The 24,263-nt window shown below is 42.6% G+C and overlaps 1 protein-coding gene across 1 annotated transcript; it reads right to left on the bottom strand.

Moving 5' to 3' along the window:
• Positions 1-104: 104 nt before the first annotated feature.
• On the bottom strand, positions 105-24,263 carry tmem255b (transmembrane protein 255B; the record flags this gene model as incomplete). Its single annotated transcript, XM_079997342.1, has 9 exons — positions 105-353; positions 2,713-2,853; positions 3,091-3,253; positions 5,295-5,380; positions 7,647-7,727; positions 9,519-9,608; positions 21,622-21,684; positions 23,196-23,338; positions 24,197-24,263. 9 exons carry the CDS (start codon positions 24,261-24,263, stop codon positions 105-107), a joined length of 1,083 nt encoding a protein of 360 aa, XP_079853468.1.

The raw sequence follows: 24,263 nt of genomic DNA, 5'->3' as shown, positions 1-24,263 counted from the left end.
AGGGAAGAGTTTGCGATTTCCCAAAGATCAATTATTAATTTGAAGGAACAGTTAATAAAAACTCTCTCTGAACGGCCATCCCCTGCCCATGGTCTGCTTTGGGCTCAGCAGGCGTAGGGCGGCGGCTTCTCGAACAGGCCGTAGGAGGAACCGTAGAGCATGGGTGCGTTGGGGGTCAGCATGTAGGCGCTGGGCTCCTGGGAGCCCTCTTGGGACTGGGGCTGGGTGGGGGGCAGCGAGGAGGCCTGGTTCAGACCCTGACTGTCCTCTGACAGGCAGGAGGTTGCGCTGGAGGCGGGACCCCCCTCGGGCATCGGTTGGGGCGTGGAGGGCGGCTGATAGTTGGTGTGATGCTACAGGAGGAGAACCAGGGAGAGGTTGGTGCTATAGTTTTTGCAAAGAGCTGATTGATTATTTACTAGACCCAAGGAAATATAAAATAGACTTTGAATCCATGCTTATATTTAATGTTTGACCTCGGTGGAGTCCAAATAATAATGTAAATATGTCAGGGATAATGTACAGCCAGCCAGCTGAATCTCAACATAATACCCAATGCACCTTGTATCACTCTAGAGCAGGGGTGTCCAAACTATGGCCCGCGGTCCAGTTTTAATTGGCCCGAAGCAAATTCAAAAAATATAATGGAATATAGCCCACACAGGAAACTTGCGCTTGACTGTACTGTACTTCTTAGTTTTAATACTAGGTGGAACTACTGTCTTGAACAAGGCAGCTTCTCCACAAAGCAAAAGCAATCAAAGACCGAGAATTCGACGTTAGCATTTCCAGAAACACAGTTGTGCGGCGAATCGAAGACGTGTCAGCTAACTTAAAATATCATGGGTCAGATAAAGCTTGTGTTTTTGATTTTTACTTAATTTCATGCCAGGAGAGCACAGATGCCACAGACACCGCACAGCTGTTAATCTCTCTGCGGGGAGTTGACGATAACTTTTGCATTACGGAGGAGCTGCTCGATCTTAGGGGTCTAAAGGGCACAACAACGGGTAAGGACATTTTTTAAGCTGTATCTGATGCAGTTGACAAGATGGGACTTAAATGGGACAAGCTGTGTGGAGTTATAACAGATGGGGCTCCAGCAATGACAGGCGAGCGCAAAGGAATGGCCCTCTATGGTGTGCGCCAAGGTGCAAGAGAGTGGAGGTGAGGCTGTTAAAATGCACTGTATCATCCACCAAGAAGCCCTCTGTGCCAAGACAGTCCAACTTGGCGATGTGATCAACACTGTTGTGAAAATGCTCAACATAATTCGAGCAGGAGGGCTTCTACCACAGAGAATTTCAGGCTTTCCAATCTGATGTCGATGCTGAATACGGGGACCTACTCTACCATTCTGATGTGAAGCTCCGTCTCTTTGAGACACAACTACGCGACTTCAATGTTGCACACTTCCCGACGCTGTCCGAAATCAAATTTGCTTTTCCAAAGGCCAAGCTTTCTGCTAAAAAGGGGAAATGTGTGTTCGTGATCACATCTCTCTTGACAGAATTCAGTCAGCGCTTCCAAGATTCTTCTATCATTGAGAAACAAATCAAGCTGTTCTCGACTCCCTTCCTGATGGATGCGGAAGAAGTGGAAGAGAGTCTGCAATTAGAACTTATTGAAAAGCAGTGTGATCATTCTCTGAGGAATCAACATCAGCTTCTCTCCCTACCCGACTTCTACCGGAGCTTGGAAAAGGCCAAGTTTCCTCTGATGAGACGCCACGCAAAAAAAATGACGAGTCTGTTTGGCTCAGCATACCTATGTGAGCAAACATTTTCTCTGTTCACTCTGAACAAAAGCAGATTGAGAACCAAAATGAGCGACAGCTATCTCTGTGATGTCCTTCGCATCTCAAACACCAAACTTGCTCCTGACCTGCCAGCCATCCTTCAGTCCAAAGCGCAGCATCACTGCTCCCACTGAATGCAACGCTGTTCCCATTATAGGTGAGTTAAAAATAGATAACACAGTATTCACATGTTAATAATCCCAATTACTTAATGAAGTCAGTCAATTACAGTTGATGACATTTTCTAGTAAACGTTAGATAATGTGTTAACAAGCCCAATAACTTATTTGCATAATAAGCTTTAAATATAACCATCCCCTTTTCCCCTTGTTTTCCCCCTTTACACAGGGCTGTGAAGGCAGGTCACCATCCTGACTAAGAAGCAATCTGAGGCTGCTGTTTGAGATTGTGCTGCCAACCATTTTTGTAACAAAATAAATGAAAACTCATTAATGGAAAACTGTGCTGTCGTTTTTTTTCTTGAAGTATATTCAATTATCAAGCATAATTGACCTACATTTGATTGATTTTGCTAACTTTAATACACTAGTGGCCCAGTGAGTGGCCCAGCCCTTCGTATATTTTTTCTGTATGTGGCCCTCAGTGAAAGAAGTTTGGACACCCCTGGTCTAGAGGGACGTGAAACCGGGCTGAGAAGTGGTTGCCAGCGACAACGGTCATTATTAACAGATTGTCACTACTGACTAATCACAATGAAGTATTGGACAGGGCAGTGTGATAACGTATACCTTGCAGGGCGTTATCGTAAATGATAAACGTGTGGATTTTACAACCTGGGATTCGGAATATATAGGCAGATAGGGTAATATATACATGTCAATATCATTCCTACGATTATAAAATCCCTATGATTATGATTCAAATCAATTCTTCCACAATACCCAGCCCCCTACCTGCATAGGTATGGGGTAGTTGGGGTAGGCGGGCAGGGTCTGTCCAGAGGGGCAGAAGCCAGCGTAGCTGAGCTGGTTGGGGTTGTACAGGATGTGGGGAGGGGGCGTCGGGCTCGGCGACATCTGAGGGGCAGGGTATGGCTGGGGCAAAAACAAAATGCATAACTAAACATAAACGTTATACTCAAGGACTACTCAGAAATTATACTTATATACCTACAGTATATACTATAGTATATAATAAAAGTAGTTCTCAAAATAACAGTTTGAATAACAGTCAGACAGTATTGGGTCAAGATAAATAGAGAGAGATAGATAGACGATGATGATAATAACAATTAATAATAATAATCAATCAATATATTGAACTCTGCCCACCACCATGTCCTTGTAGGCGCCCAGGATGGCGGCGGTGATGATGCCCAGGAACATGGCCAGCACATTGAGCACCACACAGGCCCACAGCAGGCGGTGCAGGTGGATCACGTCCCAGCAGCTGCTCACCCCGGTGAACTCATAGTACTGCGAGTGGCTGTCAGGCCTGGAGGGGAGTGGAGGGAGGTGGGGGGGGAATTAGCTCTTGTGCAAGGCTGCACTAATTAATCAAATATGTCAGTTCCAGACAGAATATGAGCTCCTGCAGAGCGAGTTTCACCCTGAGGGGCGAATTCACAAAGGGTTTGCGCAGCTTTTCTCAAATCCACCCCGTCAGGATCTGGCATTGCACCAGCGCAGCCCCTCCAAGGATTTCCTTACAGTTTTACATTTTTATTAAAGTGGATCTATGATGCTCCTTTTCACTAAGTTAATATATGGTTTCCGAGGTCCCCAAAACACGTTTATAAAGTTTTTTGCTGAAAATACCACTCAAATTATGCATCCGAGCCATTCTAACATGCGTCCAATCTTCCCTGTCTGGAAACGGGCTGTTTCAGTGGGTGGAGCCACGAGTTCTGTGAGCCAATGGGGTTTGAGCATGGCTTCTGGGTTTCGCTGTATTTACTCCCTAACTTTCACTGATTTGACCTTATCAGTCCATCCAAATCTGTTTCTGAACAAATTTGAGGCAAGAAATCGAGAATCTTCCCTCAAAATAGATGTACAAGGCTTAATTTACAAGTTTGTTTCGACTTTCACTGCGCTGTCCGGAGCAGCGCAAAGTTTGGAGCACCAGGCGATACAGCGGGGCTTGACGCTTTTTTGTTTCATTCAATTACGGAAATGTTGGAAAAAATAAAAACCAAATAAATACATTTACGGTGTTTGAAGAAACGCGGAGCAGATCGCGCACAGTTCAGGTTGACTGTACTGATCCAACGTAGACACAGACAGAAAGAAAAACAGCAGAACTCATTTTGAAATCGTTAGATGTCCTTCGTCTGCAGTGTTGTCACGGGCAGTTGGGAATACTTCCTCTTTCTTTTCAAAGATTTGTGCTGGTCTCTGCAAACAACAGAGCACTTCCCATGATTAGTGCTTAGCTTCGATGCAAACGGGTCCGGCCGCACTCCAGCCGTGGGTGGATTTACTCACTCTAATAAGCGGTTGTATATTACTGCAATAATGTATAGGAGGGCACAAAGCTGAACGGCTCGTTTTAGGATGTGTTTTCTGAAACGGACAGCTCACAACAAACTGACTGGGTTGTCTTGTTTCACAGTTTGTGTGTTAGTAGGCCCTTCAGAGACCCAAATGTGTGTGAAAATATGATTTTTGAATAACAGGTCCCCTTTAAACACTAACTCAAAAGCACTACGGTCCGGCAATTATTTAAAGTTTTATGTTTATTTAAGACTGATAATTCATAAGACGGGCAAGTGTAAAGCAGTGGCGTAAATGCTCCTGCTAAAGCCCTGTGCAGAATGACTCAACTGGACTCTCCTACCCTCCCTGTGACACACGGATTATTTCCGTTGCCACATGGATAATTGCGATCAGATGCAAAACAAGTGCAAATTGCACTCAGCAGCAAAACTTAATAGCCGTGTCTGCGTTGTCATATGATTAGCGCAACTGATCATCATAAAAATCAATTCATGCTGCTATTAGCTGCCCCAATCCATTTCTCCTGAATTTGCCCCGGTGAGGGCTATTAATAGTGGTGAAAGGTTTGATTCTTCTCTGAGATTCGGTTCTTCCTGTGAGCGCCGAAACGAGAGTCAGAAGAGTCGCTTTGGCTCAGAGATGTGAATGGAATTCTCACAGGAATAATTAAATTCTGTCAAAATTGTTTATTTTGGTGGAATACAAAGTGTGAACCAGTCACATTCAATATGAATCGTTCCAAATGCCTTGGCCTTTTTGGCCGAATGACTTTTATCTCGTAATTATTTTCAGTTTGTGAGTCGACTCGCTCGCCGGTGTGACTCCAAACTCCCCAATCATTTCAAAGATTTGTTCGCAAAGAACGAATCGTTGCGAGTCTTGAATCACTACTAGCAGGCCACAATAATCTACAAATAAGAACAGTTCTACATGACATTTTTAGGGGGTGAACAAGACAGCAGGGTAGCGCCGCGGGATTATTTCAGTGTAAGACGTGTGCCGTGGCCGAAAAACACTGCTCCACCTTCCACTCTCACCTCTCACAGTTGTAAAGGTTGCAGCAGTAGCACGTGTTGCTCTTCACCTTCAGCTTGCACGCGCCGTTGTACGAGCGGCACGTCACCTGTAGAGAAGACATCACTGTTTGGTTTTTTTCTCATCCAATGTTTGTCATTGTGATGTCAACAGACGACAACACATGGCTATTCCTAGTTACAGTTTGGACTATAATTCTGGATTATATTATATTATACCATACTATATAATTACCATATTCTTATATTATTTTATTGTACTATACTTTGTACTACTATATTATATTATACTTATTATGTTGTGGTGTGGGGATGGAGTGGTTTGAGCAGCCACACCTGTCCTGGGCGTAGGTGATTGGGGCCCAGGATCAGAGTGGCTGCATACCTGTTGCTCTTTGGTCGGTCTAAGGAGCAGCAGGTAAAACCTCCATCCCCACACACACTCAGGAGAGGGGCCCTTGTCATGACACACGTCTCCATCCGTGCTTGTTCCACCCTGCCCACTCTCTACAATGTCGGTTACGCACATTTTAGTATTTGTAGTATTTTAGAGTTATAGAACTTATTGTGCGTAATCACCGGGTGTCATGACATTTCACTGCATATATGTTTGACTGTATGTACTGTATATGTACGTGACAAATAACCTCTTGAACTTGAACTTGAACCCCATCGCATGTGTCTCTGTGTCGGCGGGCCCTGGAACCACCACTCTGATGGCGTGTGGAAGGCATAACTGCTACATATACATATATAATATACAATAATTATACTTTTTATAATATACTTATTATACTTTGTTCATTTTGTCATTATACTAAACTATGCTACTGCATACCACGTCTATTACCTGTACTTGATTACTTTAGCTTAACCGTCATCTGCCCACATCGGGCTCACTGCTACAAGTTAGCATAATGCCAATGTCAACTAAATGTGTACATGTTTTGTTGTTTTTGTTATTTTTCATTTTTCATTTAAAAACATTCCACTGCTGCCGTGTCACCCGAATTTCCCCACAGCGAGCAATACTAATTAATAATCATAAAGAAATATCATGATTCTTTCTTCTCCAGTCTTCTCAGCATCTCTTTCTCATGTGACATCATATTTTTCCATCATTTGTTCCATCCACGTTTCTAACCTAGGTTCAGGTTGTTGTGCCAGTTGTCGGGAATCTGCACTTATTTCTATGAAGTGATGTGTGTTCTTTTCATAAAAAAAATGTAAAAAATAAAAACACCATCTTAGAACTCCAACGGGCCTACATCAGCATTCAGACAGATCTATATGGGTCCTGGCGTATAAAATGATCTGCAAATCATCAGCATATTTCAGTACTCTGGTGTTTTCCTCTTTAATGAATGTGATAAATTAAATCTGTCCAGGCAGGTTAGAAACAACTGGACGGCGTCCAGGCTGTTAGGACGCTCGAGGCCAGCGAGTCTGAGAGCGAGAAGCCAGAAATATTTTCAATTGGAACTGGAGCACAATCAATGAAAACCCTCAAATACCGTGCAGCCATGAATCATCATTTTACCATTTTTTTGTATTCATTATTTTCAAACAGCTTTGTAAAAATAGCAGTTGTACTTTGTTATTTTATTAATGTCAAGATGTAGGATTGTAAATCGGATGATTAGTTGCATTGTGGCAAAAATAATAATCATTAAAAAAATAATAATAACAAACAAATAAATAAATAAATAAATACAACAAAAAAAAATTATATATATATATAATAATAATAATAATAATAATAATAATAATACAAAAAACCCTATTGGTCGCTAGAGGGCGCTATCCAGTTGGCAAAACCTTTGATCCTTTCAGCTAACAAAAAATAAACTACATGCAACTCCATGGCCTTAAAGCCGACTAACCAAAAACTCCACTGATCTAAAACCACACAGGCCATAAACCTCACACACAGCATTTTAGAACTCGAGTAAAGCATCCCCAAAGCAGCGTGATGCGGAAGGACATCATAGTTCCATGCATCTCATTTAAGTTGAACACCTTCGCGGTTGGAAATGATTCCCTTGATTTACCATTGCTCCAAGACGTTATATTTACCCGCAAACTCACTGACTTGCCTGGAACTGGATTAATGACTGAATGTTTTTATTGGACATAATTCATTTATTTCTCATCTTAGGTTCGCAAAGCATTACTCTACATGTTAATAGTTACTCAAGTGGTAATCCGTGAGATAATTTTGAATTTAAAAAAAATCCCATAATCGGTATTTATCTCATATCCCACATGCGCCAGTGTCATGGACTGCACTTTAATATACATTTTACCGCAGAGTGACCTTATTTAGGACCGTTCAAACGTGGAACAGGGTCTCACCTCAGTGTAGTACTTGTCATAAGCGTAGCCAGAGCCGCTGGCGTAGAACTCACAGCCGTCCTCCAGCAGGGGTCTTCTATCCTGCATGTACAGGGAAAAGGAGGGAAAAGGAGGGAAAAGGAGGGAAAGGTAGTGACATCTTCATCCAGGAGAGAAGAGCAGAGAGGGAATACTGTACCAGAGAGACACATTGCGACGTCAGGTAAAAAGAAATATATATAGACAGTACAGTGAATAGTGTTGTTTTTTAATCGATTTAGCTCAGTATTTGATTATAATCATTAATTGTATACTATACTATTAAATACTATAATTGTATATTCTTTTTAATATAATAATTGTATAGATATATTCAGAATTTATTTTGTAGTAATTATATATACATATACAGTATATTAAAGAACCTTTTCACTATTTAATATAATTATTTAGTATTGCTATACTATTTGGTGGAGAAGAGAGTACAGGCAGGGTGGAGTGGGTGGAGAAGAGTGTCCGGAGTGATCTGTGACAGAAGGGTCCCAGCAAGAGTGAAGGGGAAGGTCTACAGGACGGTAGTGAGACCAGCTATGTTGTACGGTGTAGAGGCGGTGGCACTGACAAAAAGGCAGGTGGCTGAACTGGAGGTGGCAGAGTTGAGGATGTTGAGACTTTCATTGGGAGTGACAAGGATGGACAGGATTAAGAATGAGTACATTAGAGGGACAGCTCAGGTTGGACAGTTTGGTGGAAAAGTGAGAGAGGCCAGATTGAGATGGTTTGGACACGTGTGTAGCAGAGATGAGAGTGACATTGGGAGAAGGAGGCTGAGGATGGAGCTGCCAGGCAAGAGGAAAAGAGGAAGGCCAAAGAGAAGCTTTATGGATGTGGGGAGGGAGGACATGCAGGCGGTTGGTGTAAGGGAGGGAGATGCGCAGAACAGAAGGTATTGGAGGCAGATGATCCGCTGTGGCGACCCCTAACAGGAGCAGCCAGAAGAAAAAGAGGAAGAAGTTTTAATACTATAATTGTAATATATATTCATAATTGAATTATTTTAATTATATATAGATACAAATTATAATAATTATATTTATTATAATTAAATATAATTATTATTTCTAATATAATCATAATAATTATAATGTAATTAGAATGAGTTGGGTTTGCAAGATAAAGTTTTGGAAAAAAAATACATCACTGCTTTCAGTGCATGACAGAGCCAGGGCCGACAATAACAGTTGTCCAGTTGCCTTGGGCTACCAGATTTGGGCCATTGTCAACCATCTTGTGCCGTTCTGGTTGCCCTGTTGTCAACCACTTTATGTATGTAAAAAAAAACAAAAAAAAACTAAATATGTAAAAAAAAAAACGAATTTTTTTTTAATATAGGTAATAATTACATAGGATCATTGGCAATATATCAATCAGAAAATGTTTCAAATTTGGCAACCATTTTTTGTCAACTTGCCAACCACTTCTAAAATCGTATCTTTCGGGCCCTTGAGAGCCATGGAAAAATAACAAGGAATTCATTCAACGCACAGAAAAGTCTGCTGAGGTAATGAGAGTTGAGCAGAGTTTGCTCGAGTTATGCCTCCAACCATAACTCACAAAGTTATATCTGCGGACAGGGGAACAGGAGGAGGCTTTTACGGCTTCGCTCAATTGGTCGCGTCTCCCCTCAGATTGTCACCTGACCCGACACACTGCAGGTCACACCAGTAGTGACGTGTGTGTGTGTGTGTGTGTGTGTGTGTGTGCGCGCGTGCGTGTGTGTGTGTGTGTGTGTGTGTGTGTGTGTGTGTGTGTGTGTGTGTGTGTGTGTGTGTGTGTGTGTGTGTGTGTGTGTGTGTGCGTGTATGGGGAGATACATAGGTTTGGAAAACGCACAATAAATTCCATGGCGATGATCCCGTCCATGATGGCGCAGATGAAAGACATGATGACTCCGATGCTGACGAAGATGATGGCTGCCAGGAGCTGGGGAGAGAGGAGAGGAGGAGCAGGGAGATTCATACACTTTAGTGATTCTTCACGACTGCAAATATAGAATCAAATAATGATATCATAATAATAATCCAGTTTGATTATAATGGACAATTCCCCGGCCAAGATATGACAAACTTGTAATTGAAACATGTCTTTTTGCTTGTATTTTTATTTGCTCGTTTGTTTGTTTATTTCCATATTTATTTTCTTTCGTTTCTCTGTTATATACAGTGTACACAGTATATTTTTTCTTTCTCTCTTCGTTTTGTCCCCTTCCTGTATGGGAAGGGCACCTTTAATGTCAATTTAAAGCTCCTGTTTTTGTAACTGTATAAGGGAACTACAGTAATACTAAACTAAAGCTACTCTTGATTTGATCAGGTCTAGAATTGTGCGTGTAAGACTAACCAGATCTCTCTTCAAATCTTAACGTAGACAAAACAGATCATTTTAGGTAAGGTAAAACATTCTTAGATCTTTTGCGTTATACACATTAAGCAAACTGTTTATTCAAATGTAGGCAACTCATTTTGGTGGCGTTGAGGGTGATTTAGGGGCAGATGTTTCCTGAGACAACCTTTTTTTGTTACCAAGGTTGATTTACAGTAATCCTTAAACACACACACACACACACACACACACACACACAGACACACACCTTAAAAAACAATTGGGATTACATAAATTTAAACAGCACGATAACATTTTTGGAATCAAGAAAGAAAGTGAAGCAGGAGATGCAAATCAAATATCTTAACCTATTGTAAAAGTGCATTAAGGCCTTATGAGGACACTCTGATTACAAGGATACTAAGTGTGTCCCCACTATCCCAGTGTCCTCTTAACACTGGTGGGTATTCAGGTGTCCTTCAAAATCATATTATTTGCGCGCGCACACAAACACACACACACACACACACACACACACACACACACAGAGACATTATAGAGACACACAAGTAAAGCAGCAATAAGAGAAACACAAGACTGGGTTAAACAAACACATTTTGTAGTAAATAATTACTACAAAAATTGAATTATTGCAAACTTGTATTTTATATAATTAAAACTGGACAATGTCACATTCTGAGTCACATGGAGTCAGTCTCCATATTCATAGCACACACATTGAGAGCCACACTATTCTATTCAACAAAAATATTATTATTATTATTATTATTATTATTATAAATAATAATAATAATAATAATAATAATGTCATTAATATTAATAATGTTGTTTGTCATCAGGTTTAGTGTATATGTCATGTTTTATTGTGTACAGTTAACCATAAACTGTAAATATTACAGTACAATACAATATTCATATTTTTCATACTGTATATTGCTATTTTCTTTTTTATATCTGTATTGTTTTGCTTTATTATAATTGTGCCTATTGTTTTGATGTGAGCTGTTGAGACAATGCAATTTCCAATTTCCTACTATCTATCGATCTATCTAACTCAGGGGACTCAAACTCGCGGCCCGGGGGCCAATTGAGGCCCGCGGGACGATATTTTGTGGCCCCCTACTTGACATCAAAGTTTAGTGTTAGTGCGGCCCACGCGTTTTTCTCACACGCACCTTTTTGCCGAGTCGTTGCGCAAGTCGTTGCCCTGGGCGTTTTATTTTATTTTTTATCACTTCTGGGCTACCATATCTCAGGCTCGTGACAGCTTCCGGTGGTGTTTGTTGACAAGTTAGCCAACGCGTTAGTCACTTGGTTGAAACGTGATTCCGGAGTGACACTAAGCGGAAGGAAAATATATCCTGTCGCCCAGTGCAAGGTACAGAGGACTTAGGAAGTGGGCGGACTCAACAAGAGTGATCAGTGACCTAATAAAGACAGCAGAGTGTTGCAGTAGGAAAGGGAAAAGAAGTTGTACTTTTTTTTTTTTTTATATTTGAAACCCTTTTTTTGTGGAATACTTGATGCGGCCCAGCCTCACACAGACTCTACCTCTAGCGGCCCCCAGGTAAGTTGAGTTTGAGACCCCTGACCCCTGTCAATGTGGGGTCCAGGGACCCCCCCACGGGTCTTTCAGGAGGCTCCAGGTGGTCCCCAGCTAAAGTGATAAATAATTTAACTTCACCATTATTCAATCTGTAAGATGCAAGCACCTTTAGAGAATGTAGAATCATGACTGTTTTGATCCTAGTTTCACTGTTATCTCACTGACTATAGTATAGACAGATATAAGGTTTGGACAAATCATATCTAACAATAAAAATATTCAGATTGTTGATTGTTGAGTCCCAAACTCTTACCGAACAGTACAAATTTACATTTCACACTCACACACACACACACACACACACACACACACACACAAACACACACACACACACACACACACACACACATTGCCAGCAGACCCATCTGCTAGATCACAGATGTCTGATCATAAAGTTTATTGTACAGCGTCTTTTACTGCCTCACCAATTTCTCCTGCAGGACCAGACCTGCTGTACTGACCTCCTGAAACAACACACTAATGAAACTCTCCCTCTTTCTTTCTATTTTGCTCTCTCACTCTCTCTCTGTCCTATCCCTTTTCTCTCCCTGTTTCTGAGGGATTTGTTTGTATGTATGTTTGTATGTATGTACTGTATGTACTGTATGTATGTACTGCATGTATGTATGTATGTATGTATGTACTGTATGTATGTACTGCATGTATGTATGTATGTATGTATGTATGTATCTATCTATCTATCTATCCATGTATCCATATATTGGTATGTATGTATGTATCTATATATTTGTCTATCTATCCATCCATTTATCTATCTATTACTCATAAAATGATAATAAAGTAAATACAATAAAACAAAATCTCAGTTTAAAACAAAATTAAACTTCTAAGCACTGTGTTTTACATAATTATTATACATTTCCATGTGTAGAAATGTGACTTGAAATAACTTTAAACTAAAACAGTGATTACTAAATTTGTAATAAACCAACAACATCAAACACTGGTAACATAGTTATAGATAGATCTACTAGATGGATTGACAGACAGTCTGTCAGACAGACAGAGTTTTGTACAGAATATTGAATATTAAATATGAAATAAATATGAAATTAAATACAATATATAATTCAATATATAAAAATAAATAAAAATATGCAAAATATAGCATTTTAAATACATTTAAATCAAATTAAATCAAATTAAATTCTATTAATAACATTTAATTTAATTTCACACAATTACATCAAATCAAATTCAATTCAATACAACTCAATTAAACTCAATTAAATTAAATTAAATTCAATCAATATCAACCTATGTGTGAGTAACTCATACATGTGCTGAAACTCAAGACTGAGTTTTAGTATTAATCTCATTTTAAAAGGCCTTCACTTGTTATTTAATTGATTTGCATTTGCCATGTGTCACTGCAGGTTATTACTAATATTTAATATGTACTTGACATAGCACCAGAAAAGGGAGAAGCAGCCTGGTGGATCGGGCCATGCAGGTGGACTTTATCTCCAGCGCTGGTCCAGACAGCGTGCTTCATTAGCGTTTTAACTGACTTGGCCTTTTTACGGGACTGCAAGCGCGAGATGAGACCATGAGACCCTGACAACAGCATAACTCAACATTACTTCAGCGCTGGAGGCCAGAGAACAAGACGCCCCAGTGGTCCGCACCCTCCATCAGACCCCTGTTCACCTCACCTGCGTTTAAGACGTGGAACGAGTACTCAGATACAGTACAAGTACCCTACAGACACAAAATTGTTCTGGTACAAGTGCAAGTACCACATTGACATTTCTACTTAAGCAAAAGTAGATAAGTACCTACATTGAAGTACTTCAATGTACTTAAAGTATTTCAAGTAAAAGGACTTTGTTGTATCCAGTGCCCTTGTATAACAGTCTATAATACAACATAAAGTACCTACTGTACTGTAGCGTTTTTCTGCAGATGACTGTTCATGCCTACACTGATTATAATTAACAATAAAATCATTAAAGTGTGTAACGACTGAAATGAACGAGACTGAAATGAACCCAAAATCACAACCACAGACACAAGATTCATCAAGTAGACTTAACAGAACTGTTACAGTTACAATCCGAAAGGGGCAGGTGCAGGGGTAAATCCAGAATTCAGAAGGCGGGAACATGGTCGGGGCCAGGCAGGCAAAGACACTGGAAAGCTGGGTGGAAGGTACTAGACAATCAGACACCGCAAGAGAGAACAGGACCGGTACGTATAGCCAGGCCTAGACAGACATGCTGTCACAACGCTATGATGTCACAATGCTGACTGGGGGGAAGCTGATTGGGAGGGGCGGAACTCTAGGGAAGACCGAATCTGAAATGGCAGGAGAAATAAACAGGATAAGTGACAGAATAACACATGGCAACATAAGTTGTGACAAAGTGTTGTCATAGTCATTTACAAATATAAGTATGAATCGTGATTGAATAAAAAAACTCAATTAATGCTAGAAGTTTGGAGATATTTGCTTTGAAATGTAGTAGAAGTCGAAAGTCTCAGAAACTGAAATTCCAGATACTTGAAAAGTGTACTTAAAAACTTAAATTCCCTGTAAAATGGATTTAGTGATTTGTTTCGAAAGAAATTATATATGTTAGAAAGTAATTGCAGAAAACATCTTTCGAAACTGTTTCTGACCATTTTTGCGGTCCAGATGTTTTGGGTGGGCCTAAATCAGGGTTGGATGACGCACCGTGGCCCTACTTTTCAAGGCCCCTCCCCTAACATTATATAAAGACCAGGTCCAAACAAAGCATCAGTGGTGATATCAGCTAAGCAAAAAGCCCAGAGTTTGGGATAAAACGCTGTTTTGGGAATAAACATCTGGAGTAAAAGGGATCTCCGCTCCGCTGTGTGTCCCCCTGCCTACATCTTTCCATCTTGACTCAATAACAAACCAAACTTTCCCAATAAGGGACAATAAGGTTATCCATCTAAGTGTGGGACAGGTATTAGAAATGAGTTAGTTCCAAGGGGACGAGAGAGGGCGAGAGAGAGAGAGAGATAGAGAGAGCGAGAGAGCGAGAGAGAGATAAAGAGATTCAAGAGGTTTATTTGTCACATACATATAGATACGTTCATACATATATGCAGTGAAATGTCTTGGCAACGTACCCGGAGATCATGCACAATGGTTACTAAACATAATAGCTAACCTAATTCCTACCTAGCTAACTAACTGAAACTAACTGATTCCTAAAACGTAATGCAGTTAGTGAATAGAATAATATAAGTAAAATAAAATAAAAATAAAAGATCCTCATCGTGTTACGCAACTAGCAGCCATTGACCGCGCTAAGGTAGACGACTGCTGAGTGGCCGGGTTACCAATCACGGTCAGCGTTAGACAGTCTGGGTAATAAGCGCCATCCACAGCGCAGCCTACCGGGTAAAATACTACCCTCTAACGGCACCACTGTTCTGCTCCCCGCTCGCAAGGTGACCCCGAGGAGAGACAGTTTGGTGAAATATAACCAGGGGCGGACGTGGATGACTTAATGCGTCTGATTAAGTGCTGAAGCGGCCCAGTGGACCCTGTTGCAGATCCCGGCAGAGTTCGAAAGAAAGAATTTTGTATTCAACCATCCTTCCCCTTCTATTATTCGGATGACAAAATGAAATAAGGTTGTGCCGACAAGTTAAAATTGTGGTTTAACAATATGCAGTTTGTTTATATAGACTTGGGCCGTGTGACATGGTAGACTTTTCAAATTCCACTTAAAACAGTAAATAATGGAAATTAGCGTTTGTGTTGCAAAATCAAAACTGCTAGGCAGAACCAATTCATCTAATTCATCAGACCCAGCCTGAAAAGCAGCTCTGTGTTCATCAATAACAAGTTTCAGTGTGGTTCGACTCATTTTTTGAGATTCAGTTCCCGGCGAGTCACTCAGTAAAAAATGTTCTCGATTTTCCGACTCTTCCTTCGTTTGACACAGCCAGTGTAACGCACGGTGAGTGAGGGAGGACTTCTGGTGAACAATGAATGAGAGTTAGAAGAGTTGGTTTGGCTCTGATTTGTGAATGGTGTTCACACAAAAATAATTTAACTGTGTGTCAGATAGAGGGGCGTGGTCAAGCACCGGCTGCAGACGACAAGACAGGTCCCTTTCCTGTGGCCGCCAAGCTGCCGGTTTTCTTAATGTTTGTCTGTCTTGCAGAGGGGATCAGTGCACTGGCTCGTCAGCAGCCCAGCAGCGGAACGCCAATTCCTCCTGCGCCCGAGATAATTATTATCCACCTCAATATAATAATAATCATCATTTTGTTATTATATTTGTGGCCAGCGTACCTTATTGTTTAAAGGGACAATAAAAACTCTTGCCATGTTGGCGCACCACGGCCAGAAAGACGCTGTCTTCCTCACTAAACCCTTACCTGGGGACAGAGACTCCCAACAGGGACCCGGGAGGGGCAGAGCTGATTCGCTGGCTGCGGAAACGCCTCGTGGACCTGGAGGGGGAGCGGGACTACCTCCGCTGCCAACTGGGGCGCGTCCTCGCCAGCATGAGCTCCCTGGAGCACGCTGTGCCCAGCCACTGGCCCACCACCGCCGACCGGCAGTAGGCCAGAGGACCAGACCCACGTCCGACCCAGGAGTCACGCGGGATTCGCCAGGTCCACAGCCCATCATGGTGCCTTGGAGAAGAATGTCCGGGGTGCGCTACGTCCATCCCCAAGACCCACGCGGGATTCGCCTTTTCCGCAGCCGGTCATGGTGCCCCGAAGGACAATGTCAGGGGGGGCGTTATGTCTAACCCCAAGACCCACGCGGGATTCGCTGGGTCCCCAGCCCATCCCGATGCCCCAGAGGACAATGTCCAGGGGGCGTTCCCCCCGTTGCCAGGTTCTGTGGTACCGCAGGATGCTCTCTCCCCTTCCTGTGCTGTTCCCTCGCTGTCCCCCTTCAGCTTCCAGGGCGTTGCTGCGCAGACGTCAGGGAAGGGGTGCAGACACTGCAGGCGGCCCGGCCACGACCGCCACGACTGTCCTCGGATGGAACTCGGCCTGGTGGTCCGGTAAGTACCGGTAAGGCCACAAGGGGGTAAACATCAGGGTTTGCTGGACTCGGGCTGTCCGCAGACGATGATCCAGCAACGCCTGGTTCGACCCGGGGCTTTGGTGGAGGCGTCACAGGTGGAGGTTCGTTGTGTGCATGGGGAAATTCACACGTATCCGATGGTCCGGCTGAAAATTCGTTACAAGGGAAAGCATAGGGTACAGGCTGCGGTTAGTTCCCGCCTGACGCACTCCCTGATTTTGGCCAGGGACATGGATTGGCCAGGGTTTGACGCGTTGATGAGAGAGCCTGGGGGAGTGCATTCATGACCGGTATGGAAATGTGAGTGTTGCGTGGTGCACAGTGACGTGAAGGGGTCGTTGGCAGGCGAGAGGGGTGCAGAGGCGGAGGGATCCCAAGTAGGATCTCCCCCGGGCCCATTAATCTTCCCTATCGACGATTTTCCGCTGGAGCAGTCGCGAGACAACCCCCCACGCGGGGCCTTTGATGGGGTAGTTAAAATCAATGGCATACTGACATCGTGCTCACTCACCCGTATTTTTCGGTGATTAGGGACAGGTTATATCGATGAGCCGTGACACTCAGACAGGAGAGGGGATAACCCAGTTGTTGGTGCCAAAGAGCCGCCGGGCAATGCTCTTCCAGGCGGCTCACCATACCCCGATGGCCAGTCGCGCTTTAACCCTCTGTTCCATGCCCACACCACGCCCCGCTGCAGTAGCTCCACCGCATGAAGGACACAAACGCCCGGATCACCCGGTGGTACCTGGGTCTCCAGCCCTTTAACTTCCGGGTGGTCCATAGGCCAGCAGCGCAGATGGTCATGGCTGACTTTCTCTCCCGCTCTTGGGGGGGCGAGGGGGGGAGACAGCTGTCGGCTGGACAGCTCCCCGGCCGACAGCTGAGGGGCGTGGTCTAACACCAACCGCAGACAACAGCACAGTTCCCTTTCCCGCGGCCGCCAAGCTGCCTTGAATTGGCCCAATCAGTGCCGCGTAGGCATTGATTGGCACTGATTGGTCCGACTCGAGACAGGGAGTTTTCTTAATGTTTGTCTGTCTTGCAGAGGGGATCGGCGCAGAGGCTCGTCAGCAGCCCAGCAGCGGAACACCATTCCTCCTGTACCCGAGATGATTATTATCCACCTCAATATTTATAAGTTTTGTTATTTTTATTTGTGGCCAGCGTACCTTATTGTTTAAAGGGACAATAAAAACTCTTGCCATGTTGGCGCACCTCGGCCAGAAAGACTCCATCTTCCTCCCTCAACCCTTACCTGTGGGCAGAGACTCCCAAACTCTGTCAAAACGATTTATTCTGGTGGAATGCAAAGAGGAAATCAGTCAATTTGAATTGTGCTATATAGCTTGGCCTTTTGGACTTTAATTTAGTCCTCAGTAATTATTTTTAGTTTGTGAATTGAAGAATCACTCTGTGGTGTGGGGGTGGTGTGGTTTAAGCAGCCACACCTGTCTTGGGTCTAGGTAATTGGGCCTAGGATCAGGGTTGCCGGACTAGAGAGACATTAAAGTCCTTGTAAAGTAAAAATAATTGTGTTCTAAATATGAGTTTGTCGCGTCACCAAAAAATGTGTTATTAACCCAAAGTCAAATTTGAATGGTTAAAAAAAAAATCGCCAAGTATATAAAATTAGGTTTCAAAATTGTGCAAAAAAAGACAGTCCCCTCTGCTCTCAGACACTGTGGGCGTGTCCGCTGAAGACACTGAAACCTTACACCTGAGCGCCGCTGCAATGACAGACTCGTTCAGTGAGCACAAAGCACACACCCACTGAACCGAAGAACGAGTCCGCAGCGGCTTTATATAGAGAGGGGAGGGGCCATGCCAAGTATGAGTGCTCCCTGTCATCGAGTGATGATTTAGCCCCGCCCAAAAATTCCAGACCATAAAAATTATGTGAAACCAAGTACAATAACGGTCTAACTCGACAATTCAGTACTACATTGTTCACAGTCGTTTAACATGTTTTCAGCAATTACTGTCTAACATGTACAAACAAATAGCCGAATTCACTTTACAGGGACTTACAGTATATCTTGGATATACAACAATATATTGAAGACAGTTTCGGCTACAGCCTTCCTCAGAGGCGTTGCTGGTTTCCAGGTCTCAATGGACTCGATCAGGAACTGCAATCAGTTCCTTTCTGCATCGGTTCCTTTCGCGCGTGATTATTCTGGCGTCTGTCAGGGCCATTTTGTCTTCTGCCTCCCAAACTGCTGATTTTAAAGCCATATGTTAAGCCTGTGTTACTTATTGGTCCCAGAATCACAAAGACAGGATTGGCCAGGAAAAGCAATGCAATACATCAAAAGGAATGGAGCACTCAGTCAACAAACAGAAGAGGTGGAATTTTTTTTTATGGGAAATGTTGGACCAATAGATGTAAATGGTGTCTGGCCAAACAGGTATATATATAATCACCAAAACTTTTGACAAGGAGATTCGTTTTTCACTAGTCTACATAAAAGAGCCTTATATGACAATATATTGTGAAGACTAGATGAACCTACTTCAGCTTAACATATATTTATTATTAATCTCTCTGGGGAAATGAGGTCAGATGCATTCTTTGCATCTGACCCATCCTATAGCTAGGAGCAGTAGACAGCCGCAGTGCAGTGCCCGGGGACCAACTCCAGCTCTTTTTCCAGTGCCCCAGTCAGGGGCACAAACAGGAGTATTAGTCTTGAACCCCTTACATACGTGTCTTTTGACGGTGGGAGGAAACCAGGGCACCCGGAGGAAACCTACAGAACATGAGAACTCCAAACAGAAAGGACCTGGAATGGCTGGGATTCAAACCCAACACTTTCCTGCTATGAGACAACCATTCCATAACCACTGAGCGCCCGTGCCACCGTTGCAACATTGAAGAACCTGAACAGCACTACACGAAGCACAAACATTTAAAATGACCTCTGACCATTTTCCTGACTTTTTTATCATTGTACATGAATTTTAATATGAGCAAGACTTAACCAGATGTTTGTCAAAGATACTTGATTGGACATCCCAAATTACAGGCATAAGGACATATATACTGTAACTTTGACATTCGATGCGAGGTCGCGTTCTTAGCGTCTAAAAATGTGAGCATCATCGTCAGGAAAATAAAATGGTCACGGCAAAGTAGAATGTGAGTGCAGGTCATTAAGGATCTGTTCCCTGTTTTCTTAAGCATGTGTTTATCAGGGAAGATAAGATAAGGGTTAGCCTCACCTGAACCCTAAACCGGAGGGAAATTCAGACATTACAGCAGCAAGAAACAATCATGAACGACCAACCATAAGAGGTCAAAGGGAAAAGTGCCTCCAAATGCCAGGAAGTGAGATGTTCTAAGATGTAAGTGGTACTGCGATACAGTTAGTCGTTCTTTAAAAACCAGACCGCTCTCCCTAGTGGTCTGGCTATCACATTACAAGAACAGGAGCAAAAGAGGGCACCCTGGTCTGAAGGTCTCTGTGTGAGTGCCTGCGAGTCTGCCATGTGCTCAGTGGATAGGGGGACGTTTACAACCGTTAAAATTTAAAGCACGGCAACGTCGGCCAAGACCAGGGAGGGAAACAGACACTGCAGGACCTCCTGTACATCTCTCGGCCGCAAATAATTGGTGATAGAAAAACTTTGGGCGCAGGTTGTCCCTGGTTATCACAGGTAAACACACACACACATACGCGCCATCAATTCAACGTTCAATCTCTGGACCTGACGGGGGGTTACAGGAGGGCACCTTCAATTTGAGGTGTGCATTGGATACGTTAGACTACAGCGTAAGGCAAGACACAGTCATCAGGGCACACGACACCCTAGAGCACCTCATGAAACTTTAACATCAAACACACACACACAGACACAGACACACACACACACACACACAGACACACAGACACACACCTTAAAAAAAATTGGGATTACATAAATTTAAACAGCACGATAACATTTTTGGAATCAAGAAAGAAAGTGAAGCAGGAGATGTAAATCAAATATCTTAACCTATTGTAAAAGTGCATTAAGGCCTTATGAGGACACTCTGATTACAAGGATACTAAGTGTGTCCCCACTATCCCAGTGTCCTCTTAACACTGGTGGTTAATCAGGTGTCCTTCAAAATCATATTATTTGCGCGCACGCACACACACACACACACACACACACACACACACATACACACACATACACACACATACACACACAGACCATGCAGGGTTTTGTGTGTTATGAAGACGATGCTACTTAGATAACGTCCGCCGGCCCAAGGACCGGAGGAGCCGCACTCACACGATTACATTAGCTGTGCTACCGGGTCACCCTCCAGAAAGTGGGTGAGGCTACTGTGATGCCCACTTTGGAACACTGGAAACTGGATCCTTCAGCGTACAGGTCGGCCGTCCCAACAAACGCCCAATACTAATCCGATCTCCATGCCCAGATACCAGTCACATGCACATGGCCCACCACAAATCCAGTCAGGTGAATGGACATGGGACAAGGGGACAACGCGCACATTGCACTATAGCGTGCACTAATCCGATTTGTCGTTTACCCACAAAAGTGTCCCTTTCCTATAAACAGTCTATTAAATCTGTTATGTCCTGTAACACAAGCCTTTTCGTTTATGGCTTGTGTTCGGGGCCCATTTTCCCAGAACCGGGACCTGCTTTTAGAACCACGTGTAAGCAAAGCTCGAAAAGCAGTCACCTTAAAAGAGAAATACGCATACCTCCTAACTGATCCATCCGGGAGGAAATAACAATAGCAGTAGATCAATCGTGCTTCTGCCATAAAACTCTATCAGTAGCTGTAAAGGTATTTATAAGGAATGCTTTTTGCTTTTTAAGAAAGAAATACGAATAAGAGTCTTCAAATAAGTTTCGGCAACAAGGGGGTTAGAGGGTTAAAGTTACCAACCACATTATTTTCAAGCCATCTACACTCACCATAGGTCTGCGGTTCTCCAACAGGTGGATCCCGACAATACCAAGGAAGGCTCCCAAACTCAGCTGGAGAGAGAGAAAGATGGCAAGTGATGGGATGAATAGAGAATGAAGGGACATTACTTGATTATAGCTTTTCATGGTCAATGTGATAAATGGATTGCGTTTAGATATCTTTTAACCAGTCAAAGTATTTTACAATACCATCACTCGCGTTATTAGTTAATAGTTAGAGTTATTCATTTCCCCTGTGATGCTGAGTTAATTAAAGTCAGAATCTGTGACATTTTATCATTAAAAAATCCCATATTTGATATCTACCCCATATTCATCTACAGTATATTGCACTTTATGAGCGACTTATAAAATGATTCAAAGTATTTAGGTTATGTGTTTGCTCATCTATATGCTTGTCTCCATTGTTGGTGGCAGGTCCACTGCACACAAACATTCCCGAAAATAACAAAAAAATATCCCCGCCACCTCATGTGACCAAACAAACAAAATTACTTGATCAGAAGAAGCATAGATTGGAGAAAATAAGCAAAGGGCTGGCTGACATGGGTCATTCAGTGTGACATTATGTAAGAGGAACGAAATGAATGCTGCTAAATTGAGTCGTAGGCTCAATCAACAGATTCGGCTGGCAGTCAGTAGACCCATGATGCAGCCATGCAGGATGACGACCACATGGGCTCTATCACGTACAGTAGAACTATACTTCTATAAGGGTCCCAGCACTCAATCCAACATGCATTAAAGACAAAAGAGGTGGAAAATGGACAATCTGTGGAGACCTTGGTTCTCAGTTGCTCAGTCCTCATGACAGGCTCCTTGAGGCCTTAAACAGGTTAAAAGGCTGTGGAGATATATGGCTTAGGTAGAACTTAACCCATATATTAGGAGATGGAGACATGCAATCACAGAATCTGTTGGAAAATGCCACCAACATCAACACCACCACTACTACTTCTGATATGTAAAAGAAAAAAATGTATATACAACTCATTGAAAGTATAATCATCCAACCGATGGTGGATTCCCAATGCCCACCTACCAGTACCAATCTAATATCCAATTGTCCAGCCAAGTTTGTTCGTGCGGCAAATAACCACGACCACTGAGACCAAAGGGCTGCACAGATCCATCTTTCAAGATGGCTGCGTGAGCAATATGTGACAAATGTGGCAGATATTGTTTTTTTTTACAGGTGACAGGTATGACAGGATGACAAATAGACATAAAAAGCCCAAACTTCCAAAAAAAAGGCCATGGACGTCAACAAAGGCATCTGCCATTAAAGAAAATGTGAAAGAATAAAAAAAATATTATTAACGCCAAAGAACTCAGCATATCACTATGCATCACAATATCTGGGAATTAATGGAAGAACGACACGTGAAAGAAGAGCTCGACTGAGGTTTCCCATGGAAATGTTGGGTGATTTTCAGCATCTTTGAACAAACCTCGGGTTTTTCTCAAAAGCTTAGGCGACACCAATGCTTGAATCGCAATGAGACCACACCCTTATTCCCGTACAACACCATTAAAATACGACGGAGGTAGACGGGACTCACAGCGATGCCGGAGTAGTGGCCGGCGACGGGCACGTTGTCGGTGCGCGTGGCAGAGACCAAGCCCACGACCAACACCACCACAGACAGCAACAGCAGGGCCACGGTCACCAGCAGAGCCGTTTTCCTCCTCTTCATGTACAAAACTGGACCCGAAAGTCAAAAAGTCAACAAAGGTCCAAACAACTTCTAGTCTTTTTTTTTTTACATCAAGCACCGGTTGCTTACGGAATCTTATGGATTAGCACTTTAATGAATTCACAATGTTCATCAGGAAGTTGCCCATGATATTAACCAGCCTTAACCATCATATTATAAGCATTTCTGCGTATTACGGCATACATTCTAATATAATTCTAATATAATAATTGATTAATTTATGGAGGATAAATACTTTTGAAGGTTGGCAATGAGAAATGTAATTTGCATTAATTTCTGAAATAACTGTAGGGCTTAAAATATCGACAACCAACCGCTATGACCATGACCATGCAGAGGCAGTGGGCATTTAGGAACGTTATCTTAAGGTGTTAGGTAACTTAATTTAAATAAAAAAATAATTGAAAATTCCAATATTTTCCATGTTTTTACAAGCCCTACACAGGAACTACAATTATTTTATATACTACTACTACTACTACTACTACTAATAATAATAATAATAATAATAATAAACAACACAAAATACCAATGCTTCCATTTGATGATCAAGACAAATATAATGCTGTGTATTTATAGCATAGGGTCAAAATTGTTGTTTTCATCAATCATTGTTATCTATTTATTATTAGAGTGTTGTGAAAGTGTCCCAGAAGGAACAGTGCTTGATCAGAAACAAACACACACACACACACGCACACACACACACACACACACACACACACACAGTATGTTGTGGAGTTGGGAATATCTAAATGTAAAACAGCGCTATTCAATTATTGAATCATAGTACTAAATGCATTGAAAGAGTTTGAAAAGGCATATATCTTTATGGATATGAATACCTTGTGGATCCAGCGTGTCTCCCGCTGTCTGCTGACAGCTCTGCTGCTGGGCCACCGGCTGCTGCAT

Source organism: Zeus faber, assembly GCF_960531495.2.
Source record: "Zeus faber genome assembly, chromosome: 3".
Classification (NCBI taxonomy): Eukaryota; Metazoa; Chordata; class Actinopteri; order Zeiformes; family Zeidae; genus Zeus; species Zeus faber.
This window is presented reverse-complemented; position numbering and strand designations above follow the sequence as displayed.